General features: G+C 47.0%; 1 protein-coding gene across 1 annotated transcript in view; it reads left to right on the top strand.

Annotated features, from left to right (window-relative positions):
- The first annotated feature begins 7,143 nt into the window (after positions 1-7,143).
- Positions 7,144-13,883, top strand: part of LOC137543990 (serine/threonine-protein kinase Nek3-like) — a 46,191-nt gene continuing 39,451 nt past the window's right edge. The window contains exons 1-2 of the mRNA XM_068265047.1: positions 7,144-7,326; positions 9,444-9,562. Coding sequence (XP_068121148.1) covers positions 7,311-7,326; positions 9,444-9,562 — 135 coding nt within the window. The 5' untranslated portion in view covers positions 7,144-7,310. The remainder of the gene's footprint in view (positions 7,327-9,443; positions 9,563-13,883) is intronic.

Here is a 13,883-nt window from a genome sequence, read left to right as displayed (position 1 = left end):
AAACGTGCAGTGGTGTAACAAACATGCAAGTTACAATTGATGAAGCACATACCCTGTGAGAAGAGGCATGGGTGGTGGTGGGTGCTGGGCACTGATGCCTGACTGCCGTTTCGCGCTAAACAGCGCTTCTACGGAGGCTACCTTACAGTTATGACTGAAAATGTGTAAATGGGGCTTAGGGTTATTACGTTGTAGCTTATCTTTTAGAGCAAATTATTAATGATTTTATATAGTGCCAGCACCTTTAATGGTGTTTGTGCAACAGAATACAAGGTATAACAATACAATATAAACAATACAGCAGGTAACAGTACAAGACAATGGGGGATTGCAGCGTATGCAGTGAACAAATCAACTATAGATTTTTACATAATGGTGGAAGATAAGCACTGTGAGACAAAAGGGGAAGAGAGCCCTGGCCAATTGGCCTTATGCTGGAAATACATCATGAGATTTTTTCGGCAGATAGATGGTTCGATAGATAATTTCTGACTTGTCCAATCTGACTTTCAGTCGTTTTTCTGATCGATTTCTCATAGAAGTGAATGGAAATCGATTGGAAAAATTATTGGACATTAAATCTGCTGAAAAATCTCATTGTGTCTTCCCAGGATTACAGCCTAAAGGGTCAAGGGATAGGACAGCAGGCGAACGGAAACTGTGTATGAGATGGTAAAGTGGTGGTCAAAGTGTCTTAAAAGAGAGTGTGCTTGCCTGAATAGGTGAGTTTCCATGTTATGTGGGTGGATGTGTTTAGAGAGGGAGTTCTAGATCTGTAAAGTATATGGTAAGTTGTGGGACTAGACCTCCTTTATCAAGATTGGTAAGAAATGGCAAGTTTCCTGATGTGTTTCATGGGTCAGTGACTGGATCATAGAGGCCAAATTAGATATAATCAAATCTCTTACTGTATCAGTGACAATACTCATATCCAGGCATAGATGGATAACTATAAAAGTAGGGATGGAAACCACATGGGTGACATACACTGTACTGTAGCAGGATTGTGCTGTTAGTAAGTGTTGGCCACAGAGAATCGGATGAGCATGAAGAATTAACTGCTTGTCATGCTGAACATTTTACTTTAGCAGTTTCAAAATTCCTGGAACAAACATGCAACTGATGAAATTAGAACACCTGATCTGCAAGGTTTTTCGGGTTAGTAATTAGAGAAAATGTTAGAGGGACAAGATCAGCACAGCCTCAAATAAAGTTGCATTTTTAAAAGGGAGTCAAGCAGTGACAGCTTTCTTATTCTCCAATAATATACCATACCAAATATGATTCAACTCTTTTCAGAGTAAATATCCACTCTCCACTTGTATTCTTTCAAGATGCAGTTACACAGCATAAAGCCCAAGTCAATGTAGTTACACGGCATAACGCCCAGCACAACGTTTTGGGACATACTGACATATACTGCAAACATTTAAAGGTAAGGTTTGAGCACACTACAAATAACAAATCTGCTTACCTCAGGCTTCCTCCAGCCCCTGCCAACAGTCCTGTGCCCTGGCAGCAGCTCCGGTGGCTCCCGGTCCCCTCCGGTGCAGATGTCTACCTCGCCAGGTCAGCATCTTACTGCGTTCCAGCGTGCGGCTCACGGAGTGGCACTGACGTCGTCCGGGCTGTACTGTGCAGGCAGAGAACTAGGCACGTGACAACGTAGTTATGGAAGTGTCTAAATGAGCACTTCCGGGAACATGATAATATGAAAGCACCCATAGACTTTCATTGCCCTGCAGTAGCAGTGTGGTAAATTGCAGCGACGCTCAGCGCCAGTGTGAAAGGGCCCTCACAGGGGACAGTTGCATAACTCGGGCATTGTAATGGTTGTGACCTGCAATAGAGACTAGCCATAGACTTAATACAAAGCCTCCATGCAGCAAGTTAGAATAAGGCTATCCGTTACTGTGAACAGGCCCATAGAATTGTGTCATTGAATCAGCGCAGGCCACATGTAGGTATATGATACAGTTCCACCGTGCTTCACATCTGAGGTCAATAAAAGTGAATCCCAGCACCCAAAAGGAAAAAGGCTTACCAGCCAATAACAACCCGTGTTATAAGGTTGTATACATAGCATGAGGCACCCAGTGGTCACAGAACCGTTCCAATCTTTAACTGCTTGAAGTCATCCTCCAGATAACATCGTAAGACCATTTTATTGAGGATAAATTAATGAACCATAGACACAGGGCCGTTTCTACGCCCGTGCCGCCGCCCTGAGCGCTGCTGTGAGGGGGGCGCTGTGATGGAGGGGGGAGCCGCGGGGAGGGCAGCCCGACCTCTCCCTCCCTTCCACTCCCCGGGCCGCCCTCCGTGCGATCTTCCCTCGGACTGCAGAGTAATGCAGCAGGGAAGCGCTATAGAAAACTAATCACCTCCCTGGTTCCGATCGCTGCTCTCTCACCGCCAGTCTCATCTCTCCATAGACGCTGATACACACGCTGCTTCCGGCTAAACAGGAAGCAGCGTGTGTGTGTATCAGCGTCTATGCAGAGAGAGGAGACTGGCGGTGAGAGGGCAGCGATCGGAACCAGGGAGGTGAGTAGTTTTGTATAGCGCTTCCCTGCTGCATTACTCTGCAGTCCGAGGGGAGATCGCACGGAGGGTGGCCCGGGGAGTGGAAGGGAGGGAGAGGTCGGGCTGCCCTCCCCGCGGCTGCGGCTTCCCCCTCCATCATGCGGGGCACCTACCTAATCTAACCTATACTGGGGGGCACCTACCTAATCTAACCTATACTGGGGCAGCCACCTATCTAACCTATCCTGGGGGGCACCTACCTATCTAACCTATACTGAGGGGCAGCTACCTATCTAACCTATACTGGGGAGCACCTACCTAATCTAACCTATACTGGGGGGCACCTACCTAATCTAACTTATACTGGGGGGCACCTACCTAATCTAACCTATACTGGGGGGCACCTACCTAATCTAACTTATACTGGGGGGCACCTACCTAATCTAACCTATACTGGGGGGCAGCTACCTATCTAACCTGGGGGCAGCTACCTAATCTAACCTATACTGAGGGGGCAGCTACCTAATCTAACCTATACAGGGGGGAACCTACCTATCTAACCTATACTGGGGGGCAGCTACCTATCTAACCTATAGTGGGAGCATTAACTTATCTAACCTGTATTGGGGGCATCTACCTACCTAGCTAGCCTATACAGGTGACAACTATACTGGCTACCTATATTGGAGGCACCTACCTAACTAACCTATACTGGAGGCATCTACCTATCTAACCTATGCTGGGGGGCAACTATTCTGGCTACCTATATTAGAGGCACCCACCTAGCTAACCTGTACTGGGGGCACCTACTACCTATCTAATTTATACCGGGGATGCCTGCCTATCTAACCTATACTGGGGGCAACTATACTGGCTACCTATACTGGAGGCACCTACCTGGCTAACCTATACCGGAGGCAACTATACTGGCTCACCTATGCCTGGCTACCTATACTGGGGGGACCTATAGCTGGCTACCTATACTGGGGTACCTATTCTGGGGGAATCTATACTGAGTGCAACTATACCTGGCTAACCTATACTGCGGGCACCCATACCTTGCTGCGGGGGGGGGGGGGGGGGGCAATTTTTACACCCTCGCCCTGGGTGCATTTTAGCCTAGAAACTGCACTGCATAGAGACATAAAACGAGCACTCACATACGGGTCCTAAAGTCACTCGCTCGCTCTCCTTATAATATCCACTGAAGACGCAAGTTTGCGAAACCAGTCTGGAAGGAGACAAGTGACACCTCATATTCTTGTTACTACCACTGGCCAGTATACACATGCTATTTTAATTTGGGGTACCCATAACTTTGGGCCCCGTATGTGAGTACTCTTTTTATGGTTCATTTATCCTCAATAAAGCAGTCTACACTAAGCACTGCTGTTTTTTTTATCATTTTATATCATCAATCTTACACCGATTCTATCTGGAGGATGACTTTACGCAATTAAAGATTGAAAATCCCTTTTATATAAAGAAGGATTCACTTTTATTGTCCTGATACCTCAGATGTGAAGCATGATGGAACTGTGTCACACACCTACTTGTGACCTGCGAAGATTTAATTGCATTAGTAGTAGCAATAGGGTATTGTACCGTGTTAGCAATGTATGGAAGGTATGTTTGTCTGCCGCTGCCCGCCGCTCCGCTGCACATATATAGCTATTGAAGCTGGAGGGGAGCGCAGAGGGGAAAGCCCGAGGTGAGGGAGGGGGGGACCGTCCCCTCTCCCCGCTGAGTGTGGTCATAGCTTTCCCCTCATGCTGCGACCCCTCCAGCCCCCGAAAAAAACAGCCACAAGCGCCCCCCGCACCCCCCTCCCCCCCCCCCTCCGCGGGAGCAGGGGCTGCATCCCCTTTTGTTACGTCCATGCTGCAGTGATATTGCTTATATCATGAATACATGCCTTAAAGAGGAACTGTTGCGAAAATCTTAAAATTGAAAACACATACAAATAAGAAGTACATTTCTCCCAGAGTAAAATGAGCCATAAATTACTTTTCTCCTATGCTGCTGTCACAGCAGGAAGTAGAAATCTGACATTACCAACAGAATTTGAACTAGCCCATTTTCTCATAGGGGGTTCTCAGGGTTTTCTTTATTTTTAAAAGCACTTGGTGAACGGTAGTTGCTCCATCCAACTGCCAAAATAGTGTGTAGTGAGCAGGGAGGCTGGCCAGCATCTTTGTATTCATCATTTTTAGAGAATGTCTTTATAAAGAATAAAGGCCATACTGAGAATCCCCCATGAAGAGATGGACTAGCTCAAAACCTGACGGTAATGACAGATTTCTACTGCCTACTGTAAGTGACAGCAACATAGGAGAAAATGAATTTATTATGGCTCATTTTACTTTGGGAGAAATGTACTTTCTTATTTGTATGTGTTTTAAATTTTAAGATTTTCGCGACAGTTCCTGCATCCGAGATGAAAAACTAACTATGACAAGTAACTTGTCTATATATCTTATCTACAGTTTAGATAGTTTATACAGCAAATCTAGCTGCAGACAGCTTCAACAGTTTCATGTTTATTTATTCCTGAGATACAATGACAGAGGCCATGTTTTGTTTGTCACATTACACACAGGCAATCTGCAACTGCATCTCCAGCCCTCAGCTCACTCCCCTCTCCTGCTCCCTCCTCCCCTCTGCCTCTGCAATCTCTGGCTAGTAACCTCCTCCTCCTGCCCAGACTGAGCTCCCATAATCCCTTTTGTACATGGAGTGCCAAGGCACTTTGAGCGGTGGGTGAGGCTTGTTTAGTTTATAGGGAATTAGAGTATTAAAACACAAAAAAAGTATTTGGCTTGAGGAATGCCCTATAAACTATATGTAAGGAACACAACTATGCAATGAGTAAAATTTTAAATCTCGGATCCACTTTAAAGCTAATGTAACCCGGTATTTAAAAAAAAAAAAAAAAAGGCAGATACTCACCTAAGGAGAGGGAAGGCTCGGTCCTATTGAGCCATCCCTCTCCTCTCCCGGTGGCCCCGGTGCTGCGCTGGCTCCTCCGTTCTCGTCCCACGCCGAGGGAACTTCGGAAGTCTTCGGGAGCCGAGTCCTCCTGAAGACAGGCGGCGCACACACGAACGCGTCATAGAGGACGCGCACGCATGCGCAGTGTTATCGCGGCAGTCTTCGGCAGCACTCGAGCTCCCGAAGCATCTCCGAAGCCTCCCTTCGGCCGGGAGCCAGCAGTATTTGACCGAAATGGTCGAATACCGCTACGAGGGAGCCAGCGGAATAGCGGGGACCGGGAGAGGAGAGGGAGTGCTCTATGGGACCCAGAGCCTCCCTCTCCTTAGGTGAGTATCTGACTTTTTTTCCCCCTAAACCCGGTTCCCATTAGTTTTAAGTGAAACAGAACATGTAAATGGGGAGAGAGGTTGTCAGCTGAAATAAGACTCCTTGTTTACACAAACAATTATATAGTAGTATAATACAATATAATACAATAACATTTGTAAAGCGCTTTTCTCCCATAGGACTCAAAGCGCATAGTTGTGTTTCAGATCAATACAGGGTTGCACAGAGGAGATAGTCAGGTGTTCATGAATGCCAGACTGAAGAGGTGGATTTTCAATTTAGACTTAAATTCTTCCAGGGATAGAGCTGTCCTGATTGGGTGTGGCAGGGAGTTCCAAAGTGTTGGGGCAGCATGACAAAAGGCTCTGTCTCCAAAGGTTTTGAGGTGGACTCTGGGGGTGATCTAAGATTGTGGGGGGTGTGATGCAGTTGCAACAAGTCCTTCAGGTATCCAGGGCCCAGATTGTGCCCTGTTGAATGTCAGTAAGCCAATCTTAACTACCTGCGGACCGACGCAGTTTAAATCTACGGCAGGCAGGGGGCTCTGCGGTTCTGACCGGACGTAAACTCTACGTCCCATTCACCGCGCGCCCCCGCCCGTCCCCGCTGCAATGTGCTGCCCTGCCGCCTCTATGATGGCAGAGCACTGTGAGCCGGGCGGAAGCCGTTTTCATTGGCTCCTGGCCCTGTCATTCCTGTAAGCCGTTCCCATTGGCTTACATTGAGTGACAGGTTGAGGAGCCAATGAAAGCGGCTCCTGAGTGGCGCACAGCGCTCTGCCGTCATAGCGACGGCAGAGAGAGCAGCCTGCGGCGGGGACAGAGCACCGTGACCGGCGGGAGCGGCGGATTTTAGCAGCGATTCGTCGGGAAGCGGCGGTTTACTGTACCAGCACCCTCTGGTCCTTAAGGGGGCAGAGGGTGCTGGTACTGAAGTGGTTAAACAAAATTCTTCATCTTATCGGTAGCCAGTGGATTGAGCACAGGGTTGCTGTTATGTGGCAATAACAATAAATAAATAATAATATTTATCAATGCATGGTTCAGTTTGCAACCTCTTTGATTTCTGATACCAAAGACATTCAAATAGTTTGTTTTGTCAGTTAAGAAGAATGTTCTGAAGTCAGTCTGTGTGGTTGAACAATTGAACAGTGTGGCAATCCATAAATCTAGAAACACATTCTCAGTAGCAGCTCTGGTGGGAGTGACTGGAAGCTATGCTAATAGCTGTCACCAGTGGCCTATAGGAGCTGGAGGGAGGAGATGCCAGCCACACACACACAGGAAGACAGAAAGCAGCAGCAGATCATCACACCCAGGAAGTAGGAATCTCTGATAGTAGCCGTGCAGACTAGAGCAGCACTGTGATTACATTACATACAGCCATGCATTGTGACTGAAAACAGTAGCCACACAACAGAGCAGTCTGCAAGACACACTTCTTCGTACAGCTGCTGATCGCCGATGCACTCACGCCCCGGTATGAACTGCTGTGTTCATTTACTGCCTCTGATATATTCATTGTGTTTTGTGTACATCTGTCCACCCCATAGACCTCATCATCACACAAAACATTTCATATGTTTATGTTCAAATCCATTCACCTTTTATTCTGAAGTCACTGCAATGCATACTAAAGTGCAGTTCCAAATTTGTCATTTTGTAAATTGCTTTGTCTATTACTGTACAACTAAATCACTGCTTTGCTGAGTAGCCAGGATGCTGCGTGGTGTCTTGCCTGCTTGTTGGACAATGCAGAGAACTCCAGTTCATTTAAAGTACTCCTGAAGTGAGAGTTTTAGGGATGCTGCCATATTGATTTCAATACCTGTTGCCTGGCAGTCCTGCTGATCTGTTTGGCTGCAGTACTACCTTAATCTCGTACCTGAAACAAGCATGCAGCCTAATCTAGTCATACTTCGGTCAGAGCACCTGATCGGCATGCTTGTTCAGGGTCTATAGCTAAAGGAAGCCATACACTAGGCGACCAACCAACCAATTGACCATCCAATTCGATTATTATAATCAAATTGGTTGAAAACAGGTGCTGCCAAGTGCATGCCTCACTGACAAAGCGACCAATTTCGGGACAGAAATTGGCCGCACAGTTGATTGTGCACGCTGGAAAATTTTTGGCCGAGGTTGGTTGGTCAGGTACGCGGCGGTACGGCGGCCAATTTGCGAACTAGCGACGAGACGATGAAACCCCCGCCGCTGCAATGTATAAATGTATGTAGTGTAGTGTATTTATACATTACCTGTCCGGTGTCGGTCTCCACGCGGTGACCGGCCATCTCCGGGTTCCGCATACACGCCGGCGGCGCATAGCGTCTGACGTCAGACGCTATGCGCCGTTAGCGTGTATGCGGCTTACCCAGCGAGATGGACGGTCACCGCGTGGAGACCGACACCGGACAAGTAATGTATAAATGCACTACACTACATACATTTATACATTGCGGGGGGGGGGGAGGGGAACGCGGTGGCTCAGCCGATTCCCTGATGATTTCATGCTAAAATGGGATGGGAATCGGCCTGTAATGTATGGGCAGATTAGAGATAAATTTGTCTCTTGGTCGAATCTGCCCATACTCGTTCTAATGTATGGGCACCGTAAGATTATTAGAGACAGAGGCTCAGCAGGACAGCCAGGCAATATGCATTGTTTAAAAGGATACAAATATGTCAGCCTCCATATCCCTCTCATGTCAGTTGTTCTTGGGGCTGCTCATTCGCATTTATTAAAACCGTGACTTTTGCTGCATTAAAAAGGCGCGGAGGTGGGGGGCCTATTTTTGCCTATTTATTTATTAATTTTTATTCCCTCCCTCCCCCCTCCACGCAGCTGGCCAATCACGGCGATCTGCTGTCATAGGCTTCAGCCTATGAGAGCCGATTGCTTTCTAATGTCCCAGGGGGACAGCCGTGTCACACGGTTGTCCCCAGTACAGCGCTGCTGCAGATCGCAGCGCTGTACAGTGTATATCGCCGTCTAACAGTCTCCCGAGTGGCAATGGCTGCTCAGAGACTGAAGGCGGAGCTCCGCTCTGCCCACTAACAGGAGATGCACGTGCAGCCTGCGCACAATCTCCTGCACTGCGAGCCCCAAGGACTTTACGCGCGAACGGCATTAGGCGGTCCTGGGGCTGCCGCCGCAAGCAGTTAAGCAATGCAAGTTGCCTGGTAGTTCTGCTGATCCTCTTCCGCAGATGTTTCTGACATTGTCAGATCTGACAAGATTAGCTTCATGCTTGTTTCTGGTGTAATTCAGACACCACTGCAGCCAAATAGACCAGCAGGACTGCCAGGCAACTGGTATTGTTTAAAAGGAAATAAGTATGGCAGCCTGCATATCCCTCTCACTTTCTGTTGCCCTTTAAAAGGCAAGTAAAATGCTTTCCAACTCCATGCTGCAATCAGAAAAATACAAACCACAAACTGCACCATAAAGATCTATTTGATTGGGAAAGCCCTCCAATTAATCTCTTCAGTGGTATATAGATCTGTGTCAGTACATTCAGTTGATGATTGTTATAAATGATTAGGGTAGTGCAGCACTATATATGTATAATATAACAATATATTTTTTGTCATCAGCAATGGAACACTACAAGATTCTCAGTGTAATTGGAGAAGGATCGTTTGGTAAAGCACTTTTAGTTTCTTACCAAGTCACTGATCAGAAATATGTAATGAAAGAGATACGCCTTTCAAAGGTAAGCAAGATCTTGATAGGTACTGATCAAATGAATCTGTATTTAGTTTACAGAAAGACAATGATTATGTACACTGTTAAAGCAATCCTTGATTACTGGACTTGCTTGTGAAGTCTCCCATCAGGTCCACTGATGTAAGGGCTCTGTGATGATATTACGGAAAATTGGATACTTACCTGATGGTAATTTTCCTTTCCAGATGTGTCCATGGCAGCACAGTCGGGTTAAGTCCCACCCACTTGACCCCTGTAGGACCATCCTATAAATTTCTCCCTTTAGCTCCCCCCCCTTGTATCTTTGACTCGGATCACCGAATCTAGGGAGGGAGCCCTGTGCTGCCATTGACACATCTGGAAAGGAAAATTACCGTCAGGTAAGTATCCAATTTTCCGTATTCCATATGTTTCCATGGCAGCACAGTCGGGAGATAACTAGCAATAAAAACACAGGGAGGGATGAGTGTGATGCTGAAAAGAAAGTTTAATTAACTCAAATTAGCAGTTAACACACTGGACCCAAATTGTAATGTAGAGTTGGCCGCAGGGTCAACTCTGTAATGTCTCATAAAGGTGGCCATACACTGGCCCGATTCGTGGCCGTTTCGACAGCAGATTCGATCCTGGGATGGAATCTGCTGCCAATCGTTCGCGCTAAACGCACCCGCCGATCCGATTTCCTCCCGAAATCGGATCGGTCCGTCGATCGCGCCGGGCGGGAAATTACCCTCGATCGCCCGCGGGTAGGGAGCGCGTCGCTAGCGGCGGCCGATCCGATCAGGTATACATTACCTGACGCTGGCTCCCGGGCGTCTTCTCCGCGCTGCACCCGCTCCATCCCGGCGCTTCCTGTCACTGCAGTGATCAGGAAGTTCAAATAGAGGGCGCTCTATTTGAACTTCCTGGTCACGGAGTGACACAGGAAGCGCCGGGATGGAGCGGGTGCAGCGTGGAGAAGATGCGGAGAAGATGCCCGGGAGCCAGCGTCAGCTAATGTATGCGCGGGGGGGGGGGACAGGCGGCAGCGGCGGCTCCACAGATTGTGATCGGTTTCAGGCTGAAATCGATTCACAATCTGTTTGCAGTAAAGGCAGCCATACGATCCCTCTGATCAGATTCGATCAGATAGGGATCTGTCAGCTGGTCGATCTAATGGCAAATCGACCAGTGTATGGCTACCTTAAAAGTATTTAACCTCCCTGGCGGTAAGCCCAAGCTGAGCTCGGGCTATGCCGCGCAGGGGGAGATCTCAGCCACCAGCGATTTTCACCATTCAAAGTGCTGTGCGCACAAATTGATCGCCGCCGCTCTGCGGCGATCGTCCGCACGCATCGGCGGAAGAGGGCCCCGCCAGAGCCCTGCACTGCCCGGACCAATGAGTTCCAGGCAGCGCTATGGGCTGGATCTGGTGTGCCTGACGTCAGGACGTCGGCTGACGTCCATGACGTCATTCCGATCGTCACCATGGCGACAGGAGAAGCCAAACGGGAGCGCGTTATATACGCGTTCCCCTGTTTGCTATTGATGCCGCGACGATCGCACTAGAGGGACACATGCGCCCTCTAGTGGAGTTTCATGTAGCTACCACTCTGGTAGCTTTACTTGAAACCAAAAAAAAAAAAAAAATTAAAAAAAAAAGGATTTTTGCCCATTTGCAAAAAAAAATTAACCGCCAGGGAGGTTAAGGACGACCAATTGGCCACATGACATATTTTCTCGGGAGAAACTTTGCAGAATGCAGCCCAAGAAGCTGCCATGCCTCTTGTAGAGTGCGCTGTTACCTGTTGCGGAGGTACTAGGTTGTTAGTTTTGTATGAATTCTGAATAGTGTTCATTAGCCAGTTTGCTATAGTCCGTGATGAAGCAGGCTGACCTATATCCTGTCGGTATAACAAACAATCTGTCCATTTTCCGTAAGTCCTTGTTTTTTCAATATAGGTCTTGAGTACATTTCCCACATCTAGAGGATGGGGTATTGGGTTGGATTCGTCAAAGAGGGTTGCTAACGTCCACTCTTGATTGAAGTGATAGATAGAGGCCACTTTAGGAACAAAATGCTGTATTGGTCTAAGCACAACTCTATCTGTATAGAATGTCAATGAAGGTTCCTGGCAGCCTAATGCTTGTAATTCGGACACCCTTCTGGCGGATGTTATAGCTACCAAAAACACTGCTTTTGAGTTAGAAGTGTAAGAGAGCATTTTTCTGAAGGATGATATGGAGTTTTAGATAAAGTCTCTAATACTAAAGGCAAATCCCATTTCGGAAAGAAAGTCTTGATCGGTGGTTTTTGCTTAATCACTCCCCTGAGGAATTGGATCACTAAATGATGTAATGCCCACCTCTGATCCGTTAGAGCTGACAGTGCTGTTACTTGTACCTTGAGTGTATTGTATCCTAAGCCCTTATCTAGTCCTGTTTGGCGGAAAAGTAAGGTATCAGTTACTTGTGGTTTAAGAGGGTCTATCTTCTGATGTGCTGAGAAGTCTTCAAATTTCGACCAAACTCTTTCGTATGACGCATTTGTAGTTGGTTTCCTTCCAGAATGGTCTGGATTACCTCTGTCGAGCATCTTAACGACTCTAACTTCCTCCTCAATTTCCATACTGCTAATTTTAAGATGGCTGGGTTGGGGTGAAATATCGGTCCTTGTGACAGCAGGTTCGGTACTATTGGTAAGAGTAGTGGTTCCCCTTGTTGCAATTGCCACAATAGTGGAAACCATGGTCTTCTCGGCCAGAACGGTATTACTGCTATTAGAGTCACATCTTCCTGTATCAGTCTCTGTAGTAGACGCTGAATTACTGGAACTGGAGGAAACACATAAGCTGTGTGGAACCTCCACGGAGCTACTAGCGCATCCACTGCTTCTGCTTTTGGTGTTTGCCATCTGGACATAAACCTTTCGCATTTGTTGTTGCATCTCGTTTCCATCAAACCTATCTCCGGATCGCCAAACTGTTCGCATATCGATTGGAAAATCTTGTTGTTCAATGACCACTCGTTGTTGTCTATCCGTGTTCTGCTTAAGTAATCTGCTGTTATGTTCTGTATTCCCGTAAATATGAATGGCTGTCAAGCTTCTGAGGTGAGTTTCTGCAAACCTGAATATTGGAGCAATCTCTTGAAGGAGGTTCCTCTATCTCGTCCCCCATGCTTCTTTATGTATGCGACTGCCGTCAGATTGTCCATACGTAATGTCACATCTGCCCCTTGGATCTGGGTCCTGAAACTGAAGAGGGCCAGAAATGCCGCCCTGATTTTCAATATGTTTACTGGTATGTGTTCCTTGTTTGACTTCCAAGTTCCCTGCACTGTGGATGATTCTAGATGTGCCCCCCAGCCCTTCTGGCTGGCGTCGGTGGTAAGAATGATCCTCTTTGGTTGCTGGATAAGTAATAGTTTTGACAAATTGTCTCCTTTTAGCCTCCAGAACAGGCTGTCCCGCATCTGCTGCGTTACTATAATTGGTTGGTCCAGATGTCTTGTTCGCCACTGGCGCAGGATATCCCACCTGCCATTGCCTGTTATGCCACTGTGCCCATCAGACCATTGGGATAGTGGAAGTTCCCAGTAGACTGAGGCACTGTTTCGCTGTTATTACTGTGTTTTGTAACATATTCTGTATTAGTGACTGAATCTTTAGCCTTTTCTGTTCTGGCAGACTGATTGTATTGAGTTCCGTCTGGAGACGTGCCCCTAGAAACAAGATGTCTCTTGTCGGCTCTAGTTGACTCTTGGAGAAGTTTATCTTCCAACCGAATCTCTGTAATTCTGACAGCAGTATGTGTTTGTGTTGACTTACGGTTTCTTGATCCTGATGTAATAATAATAGGTCGTCCAGGTAGTGATGTAATCTGAGACCTTTGATTCTTAGTGTTTCTATCACTGCCGATAGGACCTTCGAGAAAGTTCTGTGAGCCGTCGAGATTCCAAAGGGAAGGCATGTGAACTGTAGATGTAGATCACCTATTGCAAACCTCAAGTATTTCTGGTGGTCCGCATGAATCAGAATATGCAGATATGCGTCTTCTAGGTCGATCGAAAGTGCCCAGTCCTTGATAAGTAATACTTTCACAATGGTTTGTAACGTCTCCATCTTGAAGTGCTCCGTGATAATGAGAGTTGAGATTTCTGAGATCCATTACAGGCCTCAAGTCTCCTGTCTTTTTCTTCACGAAGAAAAGAGGTGAGTACATTCCTAATCCTCTCTCTTCGAGTGGGACTTCGGTTACGGCTTTCTTCATAATTAATTCCTTTACATATTTCCATAGAATTTCGCTCTTGTCCTTGTTTACCAGTATATTCGTGCGAATGAACATGTC

The sequence above is a fragment of the Hyperolius riggenbachi genome, chromosome 2 (assembly GCF_040937935.1).
Source record: "Hyperolius riggenbachi isolate aHypRig1 chromosome 2, aHypRig1.pri, whole genome shotgun sequence".
Lineage (NCBI taxonomy): Eukaryota > Metazoa > Chordata > Amphibia > Anura > Hyperoliidae > Hyperolius > Hyperolius riggenbachi.
This window is presented reverse-complemented; position numbering and strand designations above follow the sequence as displayed.